This window comes from Dothidotthia symphoricarpi (genome assembly GCF_010015815.1).
Source record: "Dothidotthia symphoricarpi CBS 119687 unplaced genomic scaffold P153scaffold_8, whole genome shotgun sequence".
NCBI lineage: Eukaryota > Fungi > Ascomycota > Dothideomycetes > Pleosporales > Dothidotthiaceae > Dothidotthia > Dothidotthia symphoricarpi.
The window spans coordinates 394452-412730 of record NW_022985015.1 but is presented as its reverse complement, the minus strand read 5'-3'; the positions used below and the strand labels follow the sequence as shown (position 1 = coordinate 412730).

Below are 18279 nucleotides of genomic sequence, written 5' to 3'. Positions count from 1 at the left end.
ATACTTTGCGTATTGCGAGGCTTGCCTCACTCTTCTGGGACGTCACGTCGTTCAGGTCGCAGCGAGCTTTGTTAAAGCTACCTCTACAAGTACAAGCAGACTGAGAGCAAGAAGAAGGTGGTGGAGATGGGGCTGGTATGAAGAAGGTCGATGGTGGGTGAGAAGGAGGAAGGAAAGAACGCCAGATGGCGGGGCTTTCTGGAGAGACCAAAGCTGGACGAAGAGGCGGTCAGGTGGTTCGATGTTCGGCTGGCACTGTTTGACAGCCCGTTGTTGTGAGGTCGAAGGCAGGAGCGGTCTGCACGGGCGGGCCTCAGGAATTACTATTGCAAACGGAGCATCTTAGCAAAGTACAAAAAGAGAAAGATGACAGATGTGGAAAATAGATCTGATCGAAAGAAGTCCAGCTTTAGTCCTGAAGACTTGGTGTAAAGTATGAAACAATATCCCTCGCCCTGGTGTGCTGCTCGGCAATGGGGTAGAAGCCTCGCACTCTCCCTGCACGAAACACCACATCGCCGAACAGCCTTTCAACGCGGCTACCTTCTCTTGAAGGCTAGTAGACACAGCCAAGTCTTCAGATACAACAGAAAGGCTCTCCCAAGTCCGGAGATATATGCAGCCCTCGCAGTCATTTGCGATTGATGCTTTTCTTCTAGCAAACTCATGCCGCACCCGACATCGCGACACCCCGCCTCCACACTCAACAAACCACACGCTCTGCATAGCGAACAATACTCCGAGAAAGAGGCTTTGGAAGGGAGGGAAAACAACGAGAGACAAAGGAAGTCGTAGTGAGAAGAGGAGGGGGATGGGTTGCTTACCTAGATGTACAGGAAAAGTTTATAAAACTACCGTCGACGGCAGCAAATTGAAGCACGAAACCTTCTATTCGAGAGACCCAACAATGTATTCTGATGAACGTCATCAGCGCAAGTTCGTTTCTCGTATCCATGAGCCTCCCCCTACCACGCCGCATACGGGTCGTTAAGCTTTGAGGCAGACGCCTCCGATTGCGCAGAGGACAAGGACCTTGAGGTGGATGAATACATACCGAGCAAGATCTATCCCACAATAACGCTCAATCTCTATCGAAATAAACGCTTTGGAAGTAACTGCTCTCGTTGTCAGCACAACATGCGGCGGCTCCAGGTTCGATGCGGTTCAGCTGCAACCCCGTACCTCAGAAATACGCAAAACAGAAAAGCGCCAAACTCTTGATCCAGTCTATCCCTATTCTTTCTTGTGGAGAACGATTAAAGAGATGATACACTATAGCATCAGTCGTCGCATGAAAATAACACAGGCCTACGATCGGCAAGGACGCTCCAGAGCGGAAGGATGTGATAAAGCACGTTCTACTCAGGGCCGTCTTGTGGATCGACCGGCGGCGTTCGTTGGGAAATGCACGCAACCACTAGAGTGAGCACATCGCCGCTCTGTCTCCCGAGCGACAAGGCGATGATATAACTGGGGGATAGTCGTTCGCAAAGGCCAGACTGCCAGCTGGAGGCCTTGTGCTTGGCGTTTTGATACGAAACGTTGGGACAAGGTAGGTAATTCGCGGCGAACACCCTGCAGCTTCTCATACACCGTTAGGCCAGGAGAGAACTGAGAGCGATGGTGGCGCGAACGACTGAGGGGTACCAGGAAATGGGCGATGGTTGGCTGCCAGTTGCGAAGAAGAAAGGGTTCAAGGTAAGACACTCATTACAGAAGAGCGAACAGAAGTCAGAAACACGCAGGCTTCCAACGCCTTTGAGGCTTCGCACGGGTGGCCAAGGATCAGGGGCTCGAGTGCCAGATGGAAAATGCGGAGACGGCCAAACCCACTGCGGTCTAGCCCTGCGCGAACACCTGCAAATTACTGCGCTGTTGGGGGGCGCGAAGTGCCGGGGGGCATCGAATCATCGGTTTCCGCGTCACGTCCCGTACCACCCTCCAACAACACCGTTTCCATCGTTCCTCGTCGGAACAGCACCGTTGCCTCTCCGTCGAGCCACTGGATGCATATCAAACTGTGTAGTGGACTCGGAACTTGTGGACAGAACCCCTGTTTTCTTCCGTCCGAACTCGGTTGGGCGCGTCTGATGGCATCCCTTTTCCTTCAGGGCTCTATGCCACCTTCACGCCATTCTGCGCTTCGCTTCCAGCGCCATCGACCAAACCTTGGCCAGGCTATGCGCTATCACGATCAGACCAAGAAGCCAGTCATTTCAGCCCTCCAACAAGTCACGCGCGTTTTGAAAGACCTTGTACAGATGACAAGCCTCATTAGCTGCTTGCTAACGATGCTACCGCTGCGGCAAGACCCTGGTGCGAAGATCCCGTAGCATGTTCAGTGCAGCTTTAGGGCTTCTTTCATTCGTCGTTGGATATGCCATTGTCACGTCCATGTCCGATTGAGACTGTCCCTGAAGCTAGCTATGAACAGTTGTACGCCATCCCGGGTCGTTCGCGAGTTGTTCCTCACATGCGATGGCTATGGTGCTACAATGTGTCTTGTGCTGCTGCTGAGCATGCGCACAGCATGCTTCTGGATGCGATCTCCACTCGGCTCGGCCCAGAGCTGCGAGGGGAGCTTGTCAACCCCGCATTTGCTGCAAAGCATCAATGTCAATCAGGATGTAAGCTTCTCGGATGACTTTAATCAGTATTGTGTCTGCTTGGAAGGCTGACACCCAGTTAGGGTTCTTCGGCATCCTTTCCCGCCTGAGAAGCCAGTCTAGCGTTCTCGTAGAGGGCATTTCGACGCATTGGAGCACCCTAGGAGCTTGGGGTGCATCGTCGGTACAGCCTCAATTGTCACCAAGCTAGACTGCCACCTCGACCCCTTTCTCATTATTGAGTAACGTGATGCCTGTGTGGTCACCGATCGCGAATCCGGTTCGGTGCGCGGCGTAGTTTCGTCACAAAGTATGGCGTAGGGCAGCCCTCGTGCCGTTACTTTGTCTTCGTATCCAATCAAGGCCATGCGTTTATATGCATCAACAGTGTCCCCTCCGTAATACGCGCTGTTCCAGTGTATTCGGGTTGCCGATGAGTTCTGCAATATCGGGACATTGATCCTCCGTTCGAGTTGTGTGGTGAGTCTTCCGCGGAGGGGTTTTGTCGATCGACAACAAGCTGTAGCGATCGTTTTTAAGAGGTCTACTGGCTCGAGAGTACATGTTGATGTGAGGAGCTTGAGCGGTGGAGAACACTGATGGCAACGGTGGTGTGATTTGCGCGCTGACATTGGACAAGCTGCTAACTAGTTAGAGATGGTATACTTATAACTTACCTGCATAAGAGTCGGAAAGCTAGCAAGTGAACAACACGGGGCGACTTGTCTTTGTGTGTGTGTTTGGTGTGGGTTGAAGGCGAAGACACGCACGGAGAAAAGATTTGTGAACGCAGCTAGTCAATCTCGAGGCATCACGGCGCTATGAGAAAAAGAGACTACAACAACTTCAACTTTGATTAGAAAATGTTCTCAGCAGAAGAGGCATATCATGGCGCCTACCTTTACTTTGCCTGGAGAAGTGTGGATGGCACACTCACGAGCTGTCCCTTCGGTGGGGTAGGTGGTTTGGCTGTCAAGAAGGTAAGGTTGAGAATGCATCACACCCTTCTCTCAGCCAAGACAGCTGCCATTATTATTCACATTTTTATCCTAAACTACTGTGAAGGCTACAGGGCTCTTCAGTGTTTCCTAGATGGACTCGGTCACCTACCACTTCTCCTCTCGGTCTCTCTCTGGGCGTCTGATCTCCCTCACCGCTTTCCCGCGATCTCTTACCCTACCACGGCCGTTCGACACTTTCAAAGCACCGTCTCTAGCGCCGAGTATATCAGTAACTTATAATATCGTCTCCTTTTTGCAACCCACGTCGAGGTTCAAGCCCACATACTGCCCTTCGGCAGGCACCCCTGCATTCCGAGCCGCTCTTGGCTTCCACTTCTTACCACGGACGCACGCCCACTTCCGCGACCCACCTTTTTCATGACCCGCATTGCGGACACCTGCATGTCTATTATGACTACAATCATGCAATAGGGAGGAGACAATTCTCAGAAAAACCGGGCTATAGGCCTTTCCAATACACTAATTCCTTGGCTACTATAACAGCATCCTTTCCAGAAGCGCGCAAAATAAGTACTCGAATACCACCGTGTGGCATGATCCTTCTGCGTCGCACCTGCAGAACCCCCGTTCCCCCGCCCTCGGTGCCCTCAAGACGTACATTACAAGACGAACAACCTCGGCAATACGTGCAGCATCAATATCTACAACTCCGCTATAGCGGGAGACACCGCCTGCGATTTGCTTCGCATCATCTCATCGCGAGCGAACCATGGAGAAACAACGGCGGCAAGCTCGACGGCCTGCCACCTTCTCTATAAGTCCTCATTCGGGAGCATTGAAGGAGACAAGCATCCAAACAAGACACAAAATGCGCTTAATGGCGATGTAACGTCTTTGTTGCAAGGATACTGAATCGTTCTAAGCAATATCACGCACTTTTGCGGATCTACCATGTCACAAAACCCGGGGACTAACAAAGAAAGGTTGAAACAACATTGACAAGAGTGCAGGGCTCCAAAGCCTTTGACTCCCAGGAGCATTGTCTACATTGAGACGAATCAGCTCATCAAGCAGACACTTGTGTCAAAGATTGACTCTTTATGCTGAGAAATGTCTGTCACAGGCTGTAGATTGACCAGACTCGAGAATTCCACATCACTCTTAAAGCTGCCCAAGCCGATAGTAGATGTTCTTCCAGGTAGAGTTCAGGCTCAGTTCCATGAAAATGCCAGGTAAGCTGCATCACCGATTGATTATGCACAGCTCCAGCCTACCGTATGAATACGTGGTTCGAAGTTATTTGTGAGATATCATCCAATCCGAACACGATACAAACGCATTTTGTCAAAGCCCCACAAATGGCATGAGAAGGTGTCGACGCACTGCTTGCCAGTTGTCGAGATGTCGAAGATCAATTTTGTCATGGTATCCTCCTACTTCGGTAGTGATGGGTGTCTGACTATCCGCCTTTAAAAGTCGCCTAGACGCTGACTCTTGTCTTTGCAATACAGATGCGGGCTGGACATTATATTTTGAACAAGAAGTGGGGTCTGAAATTCGTAGATGGTTTTGGAGTGATGCGTTGTTGGTGATTGATATCACAATACATTCACACTTTTGGATCAACTCTCCTGCCTTTCATGAGCAGAAAGCTATCGATACTTCGCACCTATCATGATGAAGTTCGACAGTGTTGCTTCAGATGTATCAAGTTCATGTGGTTTGTTGTGACCATTGAGTCTGAATCACGATATAGTTGTTGACAGCATTTTGAGCAGTTTGCAAAGAAGGCTCTTGGAACACAATTGGATACATCGAGCTCTTTCAACACACGAGCAAAACCAATCGCTATTCGGAACGTCGAGGAAGCATTGAAACACATGTCACACACATAGACCCTACCTTTTCGAGGTCCAGATTAAAGTAACCTTCAAAGAGAAACAAAGACAGGAAAATCGGCACTCGAAGCGTTTCGGCGTCATAGCCTTCAATCGATCCGAGTGGACCGCGAACGTTGGTCCTCGACGCCCTACACACAGGCCATGTCCGATCGGTGTGCCGACAATGACGATCACGTCGATCTGGAGAAGTTCTTTTGATGACTCTCATTCTAGGCTTGCCAATAGTCTACTTATTTCCGCGTAGGCCTGATCGCTGACGCTCTAGATTTGTTCAGATGTCATGTTACGTAGCACAGCGCAGTAGCCTGTTCGGAGAATTTGTCTGACGGACTGGTGATGTGAGCTGCTCATGAGTTGAGCCACGATCCCTGCATGGACGCTCACATCATCGCCTGTCATTGTCAAATTGACCATGCGAAAGTCACAATAACTAATGTTGTTATGGCACAGCGTCTCTATATTACAGCATCAAATACAGTTCTGTCTGAAATGAAAGCTCGCCATCGTTACAAAGATTGCATGATTTACATTCAATCCCTCGAGCCTGCCCAGAACCTAAAAGAGGGAGATCGGCGTCGAACTCAGACATGCGCACCCATCCGGAAGAGGCGGCTAGGGTCTGGTGACGTCGTCCTTAGTTTTTCGAGCAATGACGCAGGGAAGCCGCAACGCCCGCGCTAGCTGAATATATGTGCAGTCGCACTCCTCACAGCGATCCTTCACAGACAATCTGCATCTTCCCGAATAACATCTACTCGCCGCGCCCTGTACGACACTCACGTCCAAAGCACATCGCATCCCAACACATCAACAACCACATCCTCACACCAACTTCAAAATGGTTTCAAGAGTAGTGAACATGGGCCTCCGTGCCTTCCAGGTAGGCATCGATCAATCAGAACCCAAGAATTCTACTCACATCATATAGCTCTTCTGTGCTGTCATCGTCGTTGCTCTCACCGGTGACATGGTTGCACGCGCATACAGTGGTGTACACTCAGTCGTCAACTACACATTGTTCGTCGGTATCTGGTGGCTGCTCACATTGCTGTACTTCCTGCCCACATCCTTCATCGAGAAGTTCAGCATCCCACTCGTGGATATGGCTTTCGACGGCTTGAGCGTTCTCTTCGGTTTCTGCGCCGCTGTCGCTCTTCCCGCATACCTCCATGCGCACAGCTGCTCGAACAGGGTACGTTTCACCCCTACTCTGTCAATTTCAGCATACATGTACTTACAATCAACAGGCATACACCCTTACCAACCGCATCACCAACAGCTCTGCCGACACCGGAAAAAACTGCCGCGAAGCTCAAGCCTCGACTGCCTTCCTGTGGTTCGGCTGGCTTGCCCTTGTTGCATCGCTCGCCTTCTCCGTCATGAACGGACGTGGTAGCGGTGCCAACCTTCGTGGCGTCCGTAAGGGACCTGGTATGAGCCAGGTTTAGGATGCCTGCAACATTTACTCGGATTCATCGTGGAATACGCGGACGGACTGCAGCGACGTGTAGGCTCAAGACGAACCACCGAGGATGCTTCACAACATGTACAACATTTTACGATAACGATATGTCTTGCTCGGGACAAGACCACGGCCGGAAAGGGAGTCAGGATATACCAGGAGGCTTTGGATATGATTATAGCGTTGTGCGATACAGTTCTGTTGAATTTTTCTAATGACAACTAATAATATTACCTCATGAATACATCACATTTTCACATTATATGATCACCATTTTCATCGTTGTGTTTGCATGAGCCAAATTCATCAGTTTGTAGGGTGCTGTCATGTCATGCTTAGTAGCGTCTGTGCGAATACCCCAAACTCGATGTCATATGAACAAAGTTTTCATATCGCATGTCTAGTTCAGGTTGCACATGCACAAACATTTACATCTTTACGGAAACAAGATACTCACGAAAAACAGATAGAACACAAATCACACAAAACGCGCAGTCAATCCATACAGAATATCATTCCAATGCAGTGAAAAGAAGATCTACAAAAAAACAAGTAACTCAGCCACAGAGGGGCGGTCGATAGTTCCCCAAAAAACGCCAAAAAATGCACAACAAACTCCATCGTAGCGTAACAAACTAATGCTCAGACACCAACTCAACTCCCAAAAACACCGCGGCCCTTCCAGTCATATGTATTGTATGCCAAATTCTTGCTCATGCATCAGCCCGCTTCATTACACACCCAGTGCCCAGTTCTAATTAATGCCAACACCAGCCATCATATTCCCATATTTCACGTTCGTGTCCAACACAATCTAGTGCGACGGCCCCGGTCTACCAGTCGGGCGCGGCGAGGGATTATACGTCCACGCGCCCTCGCGTACAAGGCGTTCCCTGGCCTCGCGCTCCTTGCGCTTCTCCTCGGTGGTCAGCTCGTCGTTTGCCCAGTAAGCGCTACTAGTGCGTTCGCGGAAGCGCTTGTGGCGCTCCTTATTGGGGAAGACCTGTTCCATGTTGAGGGGCGCGATGGGGCCGAAGATCTGCTCCGGGTCCATGAGCTGCTGCGTCGAGAGCATTTCGCGCAGGTTGGGCGTGTTGACCCAGCTGGGCTGCTCGAACTCGTTGTCCGAGTCTTCGTCTTCCGAGTCGGTCATGATTTCGGGGAGTTTGATGTCGTCGCCGTTGGTGTATTGGATTTGGGGTGGTTGTTGTTGCTGTTGTTGGAGAGGTTGTGGTTGTGGGGCGTAGGCTGGCTCAGCGAAGGGGATCTTGCCCTTTGCGAACTGCGCGTGCGCAGGCGTGATCGGGTTCATCTTCGCTTGTTGTGACGGTCGCTTGGCGGGACGGTGTATTGTCTCGTCGTTCTCGCCCTGGAATGGTCGCTTGGCTGGCTTTGCGGGGTTAACAGGAGGTACAATGATGCGGTTAGCATCTTGTACTGTCTGCATTCTAGAGACGGGTCTGGCGTTTCCAAGATCTGCTCGAGGTGGTGCTGGAGCTTTTGGCTTTTCGACAGCTTGTGGCTGTGGTCGAACAACGCGGGGAGCCGCCGGCTTGGGAGCGGGTTGAGCAGTTCTGGATCCTGGTCCAGTAGATTTGGACAAGGCTGAGGCTGGTCGTGAAGGTGCGGGTTTCGGAGCAGGGGCAGTAGGTTTGGAGATAGCCTGAGGAGCTGCTGGAAGAGCTTTGTTTGCTGCAGCCGACGCAGGTCGTGGAGCTGGGGGAGGAGCCTGGCCGTATCTGCTGCTGTTTAGGTTGACCATGATCTTTTGTGGTGCCTTTGCTTTCGGTAACGCGTCCTTGCTTGTGGGCTTGACGAGCTTTCTGGGTTCCCGTAAGGAGGCTTTTGTAGTTTTGGTAGTTGGTAACAGGCTTTTTGGTGGTGGTGGAGGCGGCATTTCATCAGCGGAGTCAACATCGTCCGATGTAGAAGCAGTGTCGGTTCGAGTGGGGATGGGTCGAGGAAGTGGTTGAGGCGCGGCCACAACTGCTGGTTTGCTCACTGGCGTAGCTGCGCCCTGTCGGATGCTGGTTTGCGATGACATCGCGGATTGTAATTTCGACATGGCCACCTTGCTCTTCTGATGTTGAACGGCGGCCTTGGACTGCTCCTTCTCCCGTATTTCCCTCAACTTGTCTTCACTACGCTTCTGCTTGGCGTCCTTGACCTCCTTCTCTCTGGTCTCCTTTTCCTTGCGCTTTTCGCGCTCAGTCGAGCTACGAGTGCGTCGGCTATCTTCTTTCAAAGGGCTGCTAGGCATCTTGTATGACTTGGCAGACTTGATGGAATCCTTGGACGGAGAGCGCATGTGAGAGAAGAGGGAGTTTGCCTTGTCGTTCCGCATCGGGCTGCTAAAGACTTCGTCTGATGAAAGCAGTACTTGCGACTTGGGCCTCACTGGACTTTGCGGGAGACCGTCCATCTTGACTTGAGCGCTCGCGGCACTTGAGCCGATAATCTTCTCCTTGGCTGCACGAAGTGCCGAGTAGAATTTGGCCTTTGACGCGCTGAGGGGACCATCCATGTACTTCTTCCCAACTGGAGAGCCGATTGGAGTAGTAGATTCCGCAACGGTCGACAGATCAGGATCGGAGGCAGAGGTGAGCTTGGCGACCGCTTCAGCAAGCAACGGATGTGTGCTTGCAGAATAACTCTTGTTGAAGAGTGGTTTGGCGAGACCGGGGGCAGGTGCGGATATCCAATCGTCATCGTCATCGGCGCTCTCTGGTTCGGCCGCTGGTAGTTGGGGGTATGATGGTTGTGAAACCTGGGTCGGTGCTGGGTTTTCCCATGTTTGCGACGGGGTGTCCTGAGGTTGAGATGGCTGTGATGCAACCGCGGGCTGACTAACTGGCTTGGGTGCTTTGTTTTGTTGCTTGAGCATGTTGATGCGGTCGAACAGACGTTGCGTGGATGTGTGGTTGTGGATCTTTGTTGTTTCTGATTCCTCTCTTTGGAGTTCTGGACGTTGCTCTTCCTCTTCCTCGTCCACCAGTTCATCATGGTGCGCCTCAGCAGCGAGTACAGCCTGGGACGCTCCCAGGCTCTTGCCTCCTGTAAACCTGCCCATGTGGCTGCTGCGAGCCCTATGTTGATCGACATGGCTGGTTCGCGAGACGCGGTTGCCCATACTCTTCTTTGCGAGGATTGGCTCGCGTGCAGGTAGGGACGCAAACGTGAGGCTACTCTTCCTAACGAGCGGCTTCACAGGGCTGGAGCTAGAGTCGGAGTCGTCCGAAGGCGAGCGTACATTGTCGTCGACATCCATCTGCTCTTCCTCATCGTGGTGGACAAGGGTATCGTCATGTTGAACAACGTTGGGAGAAGTTGGTGGAAGGCCAGCTGGTGTGGTGGACTGCGCCGGCGAAAAGAGGGTCTGGGGTTCTTGTAGATGGGTTTGTTGGTTCGCTGTGTGAAGCGCCTCGTGGGTCTCTGCGGAAATGCTGTATTGCTCGGACACGACGCGAGACGGTTGCGGAAACTCGGGCACGTTCTGTATCTCTCCGCCGTCATCCTCATCCTCGTCCTCGTCGGCCGAACTAAGGTCGTGACGCACGACGGTGCCCTCTGCGTCAGAACGTGATGTGTCTGCCTTGTCATTCTCAACGTCCATGACATCGTCCTGGTGCTTCTTCGCATATCCCTCGTTTGCCGAGACGAAAGAATCGCCAGTGTCATGTCGCTCATCTTTCTCGTCTCGTTCGTCTTTCTCATCATCATCCTCATCATCGTCGTGAATGGAATGCCGGAAGGAATGACCCGCCTGCGTGGGTTGTGTGGATTGGGTCGCTGGAGGAGAGAAGACGTCGTCTGCTTCCGAAGTCATGACTGTGTCTTGGGTCAGTTGTACAGGGCTCCACAGTGCGCCGGTGTTTTCTGCGGGCCGCTCGTCAACGGCATAGTCATGGTAGCTGGTATCGACATTCTCCTTGCCGTTGTCCGATGGCTTGGAAAACAGCTGTCGCGCTATGGGTGTCTTCGCAGCGGGCGACTGCGTTCGTGCGGCATTTTCTGCGTCTTGGGCAATCTGGAAGTGTGTCTTCGTCGAGTTCTTCTGTAGGTTGCCCATCAGGCTCTCTTCGGCAGCGCTCGGTAGACGTTGGGCGTTTGCATCAAGCAAATTCGCGAGTGGCTGTGTGTTGTCAGTGCATGGAGTGGAAGGTCAAGGGCGGCGGTCGTACCTGGCGCGGCTCGGCCACGATCCTCTTGCGCGCGGTGCGAGGCGTCTTCCCGCGCAGCTTCCCGGGCGTCTTGAATACGTCGAGGTTGTTTCTGCGTGATGCGTCAGTACAAGACGCGTCGCCATGTGTTGCGCGCGACATACTGCCCGTTGTTGGCGAATATGTCCATCATGTGCTCGTTGAGCCATTCCAGCTCATTGCGGACAGAGAAGCCAAAGTCCTCGGATTCTTGCGCCACGAGGTCGTTGGCCTGGTGTCGCTCCTCGAGGATCCATGGGGCGGACCCAATGGCGGGTGCCTTGCTGCGTCCTGACATGGCGGATGTGTGGGTGGTAGTTGTCGTAGATGCAAAACACGCGCGTCGCGGCGGTGTAAACACGTCCAAGGCAAGGGGAGAGAAATGCACTTTAACTACGCATAGCGCTTCGAAGCTGTGTTAGTAGAATTGTCGCGGTGCCTGGGGGAGAGGGCGTTTGGCGGGAATGGCGTTGGTGCGGGAGGACTGGACATTGATTGTTGTGACCCGCGAAGTGAATTACCCAAACAAACCAAACGGGAAACGGATGGCACGTGCACGCCAAGAGATGCATCTCCAATGATGTAAGATCAACACCACCCAACCAAGACGGCATCGACTCGTCTTGTTTGCTTTTTTTATCTGTATCATGTGTGTCTAGTGAGAGCGCTTAGTATTCCTGCGAACTTGCTGCCAAGAAAGTGCATCGTATAGCCGACGTCTAACATATAGCCGACCTAGTGCGCTCTAGAGTGAGGCTCTTCTTAATGCATGAGCAAAACATTGCGTCTTATTACATAGCTGCTTCTTCACATCATCGACGGTATACTAGATCATAACTATTCAATACATAATGGCTTCCAAAATACTACCAAGAGTGCGCGTCCTATCTAACCTCACACGTCATGTATCTCCAACAACAACCAGGACGAATCTATTGAGGAACATACAATCGCAAACAAGATGCTTTTCTGCAACCTCCTCAACCCACCTCATGGAGATGTCAGGCTTCACAGAATCGCAGCTGGATGTCCGTGAGGCTGTCTCGAAGATCTGCGCCAACTACCCTGATGTGCGCTTAAAATCACAACGACGGCTTCATCGATTAACATCAACCAGGAATACTGGGCTGAACACGATGAATCCGGAGAGTATCCTCACGAGCTTCATAGAGATTTGGCCAAGGACGGCTGGATAGGCATAGCATTACCTGAAGAGCTTGGAGGCGCTGGCTTAGGCATCTCAGAAGCTACCATGATGCTCCACACAATCGCTGAGTATGAACTGAAATAGTTAACATCCAAATTTCATCACTAACTGAAACCAGGAGCGGAGCAGGTATCGCAGGAGCACAATCCATCCACGCCAATGTCTACGCAACACAACCCGTAGCCAAATTCGCCTCAAAAGAGCAACTGCCGAGTATGCTCACAGACCTAGTCACCGGCAAGACAAGATGTTGTTTCGGCGTAACCGAGCCCAACACCGGTCTCGAGACACTGAAGCTCCGCACAACCGCCAAAAAAGACGGCGACAGCTACCTAATCTCAGGCCAAAAGATGTACGCCCTCCATCCCTCCATACATCCATCCCAACTAGCCTCCCCCCACTCACCCACGCAGATGGATATCCTCCGCACAAGTCGCCACAAAAATGGTCCTCCTCGCGCGCACCACACCCCTCGAAGCCGTGAAAAAGCCCTCAGAAGGCCTCTCCCTCTTCTTCATCGACCTGGACAAATCCGCGCCCGGCCTCGAACTGAAGCGGATCAAGAAAATGGGCGGCCGCGCCATCGACGCAAACGAGATCTTCTTCGACAACTTCCGCATCCCAGCGAGCACGCTGATCGGCAAAGAAGGCCAGGGCTTCAAAATCGTGCTCCACGGCATGAATGCAGAGCGCTGTCTGCTCGCCGGCGAGGCCCTGGGGCTTGGTTACGCGGCACTTAAACGCGCGGCGAAGTATGCTCGTGAGCGTGTGGTGTTTGGTCGGCCTATTGGGCAGAATCAGGGCATTCAGCACCCTCTTGCGGACGCGTTTATGCATCTTGAAGCTGCGAAATTGGCTACGTATCATGCTGCTAGGCTGTATGATCGGAGTGGTAATGACTTGTCGATAACGCAGCATGCTGTTGGTGTGGCGTGCAATTCGGCGAAGTACCTAGCTGCCGAGGCGGCGTTTACTGCTTGCGAGCGGGCTGTTCTCACACATGGTGGCATGGGGTATGCGCAGGAGTACCATGTGGAGAGGTATTTGAGAGAGGTTTTTGTGCCACGTATTGCACCGGTTAGTCGGGTATGTGCTTGATTTGCGGATCGTACTACACTGCAGAATGTAGAGCTAACGGAGTGCAGGAAATGATTATGAACTATATTGGTGAAAAGGCTCTTGATCTGCCTCGGAGTTACTAGTTCATCAAATGAAGGTATACATGTACATACTGTAGTTGCTACACGTGAGTCGAATATGCCGGACCACTCCTACACTGCCAATATGTAGGGGTTGAAATCTGCAGTCATCTGAATCATAGAATGGTGATAGTCCTAGAACACAAAGTCAACTAATGAAACAACGAATAGCAATAACTAGAAACGAACCGTAGACACAGATTACATTTACGTAGCTGGGATGCCATAGCTATGGCGATGCGTGGCCTTGTGCTGCTGGGCAGTTTAGGAGAGCGGGCTGTTAGTGCATCGATGCTAGGCAACTCGTCTTCCGCCCATCTTTCCTTTGGCCGAGCCTACCACGAGCGAAGAGATGGACAAATATAGGACTGTGAGTTGCCGCGCTGATTGTTGAAGAGGCTGTTAAGGAGGCGAGGATACCGCGGGTGGAAGCGTATTGAAGGTTGGTGTGGGCTGCGGAGAGGTGGTATGTGGTTAAGGAGCATGGATTTGGGGAGGTAAAACATCGTGACGATGTTGACGGGTGGTATCAAGAAGTGGATATTGGAAGTAACAAGGAGGCGATGTGGGGTAATTGTGGTGAGAGCTACACTAGTGAGGAGGACGATGATAAGGACTGGAAGCTTTTGGAGACTCTGAGGGGGAATATTGAAGGTGAGTGGTGGGTAGATGGTGAGCTTGCAGTGAAGACCATGTGGAAGGTATGAACGGGTTTACGGGAGATTCCATTACGTGGTTTGACTCTAATGGAGAACTTGACGATAGATTAGTCTTGTAAATAGCGAGACATATCTCAACTATCAATCTAACAACCTTTTCTACTTATCGTTTCACCCTGTCTGTCAAGGGTGGAGGGGAAGGAATGTTCGGCAGTCCATTTTATTCTGCTTATATATGTTGTGCCTGGAGCATACCGAATAGGTGACTGTCTGTTGAAGACAGTTTTGTACTGTACGTATGTGTCTGTCTGTTGAAGACAGTCTTGTACTGTATGTGTATATCTGTACATTCACATATCTCACACGTACACACATACACTCACATCAATAGCGCGCTGTCGGCCCCTGGACCTCCTTTCCGTCTTCCCCGACTAAGCTAGAAGATCAATCAACGGCGCATCGTGACTCTCCCACCTCCCATTCATCGCCGCCGCCTGCTCACTCTCTTCGGCCCAATCGATCTTCGGCATCTCAGGTTGCACCCAATCGACAAGCGTCAAATCCATATCGTGCATGCTAGCCGGCATCGTGCACTCATCATGCTTCATCGGCACACACTCGTCACTCTGGCACACATGTCCACTGTAGCAAAGCAGCAACCTACACCTCCCTCCCTTCTCGCACGGGAAGCCGCGTAGCACGTACTGCAGACAATAGTACACATCCGGGCTTACTGGCGCGTGGTCGTCTGGGCATGGGTTCCGGTCGCACGCGTCGTGCAAGTGATAGGCGTTGCAGGGTTTTTTGGTGTACATGCGTTCTTCGTAAGCGGCCCATTGCGCACTCGTAGGGGCCTTCATGTATAAATCCAGACGCTCGGCGGCAGCGTTTATGGGGATTTTGCCCGTGATGCCTTGCCGGGGAAGGTGCGTAGCAAATATGGATTTTTGCAGTGGGGATCTGGTATTCCGCGAGCGCGCTTCGGCGCTGACGGCAGGTGGTTTGGGCGTGCGAATTCGCTTGGGGATAGGGGATGGAGGAGCGTTGGTTGGAACGAATGCGGGTGCTTGAGGATTCGGGCCAATCTCGACGTGTTTGAATTTGCAGTTGTGTCGGAAACAACCTTCCTAGTGTTCACGTTAGTATCTTGTCGAACAGTGATTTCATCTCAGCTCGGGGAAAAAATTACCTTTTGAAATGCCCAACAGATTTCCGTTTTTAAGATGTTTGTAGGGACTTCGGCAGGTAATTCTACGGGGGCGCCGTTTGGATTTGCGGAACAGAACACTTGCGAGAATGCCACCTTTTTCAATGGTAGTTGCATAATTCCGGGATCGAGAGATTTTCCTTGGATAAGAGAAACCTTTTCGTAAAAGAGTGAGTATGCCTCTAGCACACGCATATATCCTGAGCTGCAACAAGCGCCTAGAAGAACAGCCTTGCATTGAGGGCTTTTGACGTGGAGTTTGAACATCTCTACAATATTGTCAGAATGTTGAGCTTCTCACAGGGAGACAAGTCACGTACCCACGATCTTGGCTTCCACAATCGCTTGATCTCCCACGTCGGTGAAGTCGAAAAGGGTGTCTTCACGCGAGAAGCCCACGGCGAACGCGCTCAAAGAACGTCCCCCTTGATTGTTCTGCAAAACCCCAGCCTTGAAAGCTTCCTGAGAGAGACCCTTCATATTGGCATAGACCCGTACCACGAGGCGATATTTTTTGGTTTTGGGAAGATACTGCCTCACCGCTTCCGTAAGTAATTTTGCTGCTTGAGATCCGCCATTGTTCATGCCACGCACAAGGTCACCCCTGAACTACAAAGGGGAATCAGTAGGATTTCCAAAATGCTACCGTTTGGTGACTAACCTTATGGCTGTGTGCATCAATAAGCACAATTACATACGGATCTGCAGATCCATCCCCTTCGGCGGCCACCTTGACTTGCTCGTAACTCTGTTGTAAGGCTGCGTACTTTGCGAGTAGCTGTTCATAGCTTTCGGTACTTTGGCCCAGTACCTTGCCATATTTTGCAGTAACAGTCTTTCCGAAGATTAGCACGCTGCGAAACTCTCCTCCCATCGAAGAAGACGCTCACCTCGAACTCTCGCATAGCACTGGCACCCTGAAACTTGAGAGCGTCCAGTTGCGCCCTCAAGCCCGCAACATTCTCCGGTTCACCCATCTCTTTGCCCAACCGTTGTCGTGCTGGCGAGTCAAGCCGATTTCCGGGACAAAGAAGAAACAATACTACCGATGGAGAAAAGTGCGCTCAGAAACGTGCAGCCAAATTACACCTACCTTCCCCTAAACGGACATGGCTGTCGTCTTTTCACTATGTGGGGTCTGACGATGCTTATGTATTTTTCGGTTGCGTGACGCCGAGAAGGAGCCGGTTGCTGTGGGGAAGCCGCGATAAGTGAACCCCGTTTCAGCCCTGGCTCGCGTAAATAGCGCTAATCTGGTTTGGTACTCATGAATGTGGATCGAAATCTTTTCTCTCCAGATGCAGTATCTTTATGAAATAAACTTCTAATGCTGAACTAAACAGAAATATGTTGCCCTGTTCTGTCCCATCCTTCCGATAACGATAGCATCTCCAATTACATGGTGTGAATCCTCCTAGAATCCAGCAATATAACGATGCTTATCAGTGACCTCCGTGATTGCAAATTTCATCCCAACCCTGAGCTCGCCAGTCTCCCTCGGGACACATAACATTCCAAAGCAAGGCTTAAACGTGATCCCTTCATCTATCCTCCGATACTTCATTAATGTAGTCCAGGGTTCCTTCTTGTGCTCATCTGCAGTCTCAGGATTCACATTTGGAACCCGGCACCTAGCGCACCTCTGTGTAACATCTAACGTTATTGACCCAGTCTTCGAAGTTATATTGAGCGTTTTCCAGCGATCTTCGTCCCAGGGTATCTCGGCGTTGCCTTTGACAAGGATATTGGGTCGGAATCGACGAACGTCGATCGTCAGGTCTTCCGCAGCTTTGAGCCGCGAGTTCAGCTCGTTCATGCTGCTTTCATTGGCCACAAGAAGAGGCATAAGGTCGGGGAAGCAAGTTGATGCCTCCCTTCCTAGAACTTCTTTCGCACCATTGGAGCGCAGAGTGCGGGGCGCATCTGAAACAGGCGATTTGTACACGAGTCTTACTTCCTCCCCAAAGAAGTCATCAAAGGGAGCGGTTATTTTTGTAGAGTATACATTCGATGGCGTCCATTGGTTCCAGATCTTTGTCTCTAGGACTTCCGTATGCTGGGCTAACCACGCTGCATTCGGATGAGCTGGGATAGAGAACTCAAGCTTCTCATCGATAGAGTTTGGAGCCGGTGCGGTAATGGTGAGAGTATCCGTCTCTTCGGTGTATGTTGGACGGATAAGAGTCATTTTTGCGGAGTTGCGGATAGTGAGGAACTCATAGCTGGGATAGCTAACCCACATCCACTGACGATCTAGCGATGTCAGTATTTTGGTAACAGACAACTTCAAATACATACCTAGATCAAGTCCAGTAGGCAACAGACGCGCTGACTGTACCGAAATGCCATGACATGACTTGATAGGGTGAATGTAGAGAGCTGTAATCTCTGTAGGTGGAGGGATAGGTCCGGCTGACTTCTTTCGTTGAAGTTCAGTGTAAAAGAGAAATGTAAGCAAAGGTACGAAAAAAACCGAGATGACAATTGAGATTTGCGCGATATCTGAAAGCGCCATTATGGGAACGTCGTGTGGTCCAGCAGAATAGGCTCAAATCGTAGTTCGTTTACGAGATTGCCGGCAAGCCGTCTGCTTCCTTTTGATGTAGATTTTGTGCTTCTTTTTACCAGCCCCCCGTTATGGCCGCTTGAATGTAGGTCTTGGGAATAGACCGTATCCGAGCAATGTCTAGAGATCTTCAGGTGCTGACTTAGGATTGATGCAAAGCAATCTCAGTTGGTTTATTCAGTCGTCGTAGGTAGGCAATGACGCACTGTGAGGCGGGGAATCTAGCGCGGATCCACTGTGGGTTAGCGACTGCAGATCACGTTTTGACACTGAATTGTTAACCGCATGTGTCAACGTTGAGCATCTGGTAG

At 51.3% G+C, this 18279-nt stretch overlaps 6 protein-coding genes across 6 annotated transcripts; 3 read left to right on the top strand and 3 right to left on the bottom strand.

The window, feature by feature from the left end:
* Positions 1–481: 481 nt before the first annotated feature.
* P153DRAFT_215355 (uncharacterized protein) lies at positions 482–1174 on the top strand. The gene has a single exon (XM_033662590.1). The coding sequence runs from the start codon at positions 617–619 to the stop codon at positions 989–991; it is 375 nt and encodes a 124-aa protein (XP_033524678.1). The 5' UTR covers positions 482–616; the 3' UTR covers positions 992–1174.
* Positions 1175–6307: 5133 nt separating this feature from the next.
* Positions 6308–6917, top strand: P153DRAFT_356083 (uncharacterized protein; the record flags this gene model as incomplete). Its single annotated transcript, XM_033666621.1, has 3 exons — positions 6308–6349; positions 6398–6661; positions 6717–6917. The coding sequence occupies 3 exons, from the start codon at positions 6308–6310 to the stop codon at positions 6915–6917; spliced, it is 507 nt and encodes a 168-aa protein (XP_033524677.1).
* Positions 6918–7435: 518 nt separating this feature from the next.
* On the bottom strand, positions 7436–11618 carry P153DRAFT_430536 (uncharacterized protein). The gene is made up of 3 exons (XM_033672841.1): positions 11256–11618; positions 11113–11203; positions 7436–11063 (listed from the first exon to the last, which is right to left on the bottom strand). Exons 1-3 carry the CDS (start codon positions 11426–11428, stop codon positions 7746–7748), a joined length of 3582 nt encoding a protein of 1193 aa, XP_033524676.1. The 5' UTR covers positions 11429–11618; the 3' UTR covers positions 7436–7745.
* A 465-nt stretch (positions 11619–12083) lies between these two features.
* P153DRAFT_313995 (acyl-CoA dehydrogenase NM domain-like protein) lies at positions 12084–13641 on the top strand. The gene is made up of 5 exons (XM_033664904.1): positions 12084–12200; positions 12248–12405; positions 12456–12689; positions 12751–13423; positions 13483–13641. The coding sequence occupies exons 1-5, from the start codon at positions 12123–12125 to the stop codon at positions 13537–13539; spliced, it is 1200 nt and encodes a 399-aa protein (XP_033524675.1). The 5' UTR covers positions 12084–12122; the 3' UTR covers positions 13540–13641.
* Positions 13642–14404: 763 nt separating this feature from the next.
* On the bottom strand, positions 14405–16570 carry P153DRAFT_313993 (uncharacterized protein). Its single transcript, XM_033664903.1, has 5 exons — positions 16293–16570; positions 16064–16237; positions 15723–16011; positions 15385–15671; positions 14405–15322 (listed from the first exon to the last, which is right to left on the bottom strand). The coding sequence occupies exons 1-5, from the start codon at positions 16377–16379 to the stop codon at positions 14627–14629; spliced, it is 1533 nt and encodes a 510-aa protein (XP_033524674.1). The 5' UTR covers positions 16380–16570; the 3' UTR covers positions 14405–14626.
* Positions 16571–16702: 132 nt separating this feature from the next.
* Positions 16703–18145, bottom strand: P153DRAFT_313990 (MOSC-domain-containing protein). Its single transcript, XM_033664902.1, has 2 exons — positions 17701–18145; positions 16703–17655 (listed from the first exon to the last, which is right to left on the bottom strand). Exons 1-2 carry the CDS (start codon positions 17915–17917, stop codon positions 16817–16819), a joined length of 1056 nt encoding a protein of 351 aa, XP_033524673.1. The 5' UTR covers positions 17918–18145; the 3' UTR covers positions 16703–16816.
* Positions 18146–18279: the final 134 nt, after the last annotated feature.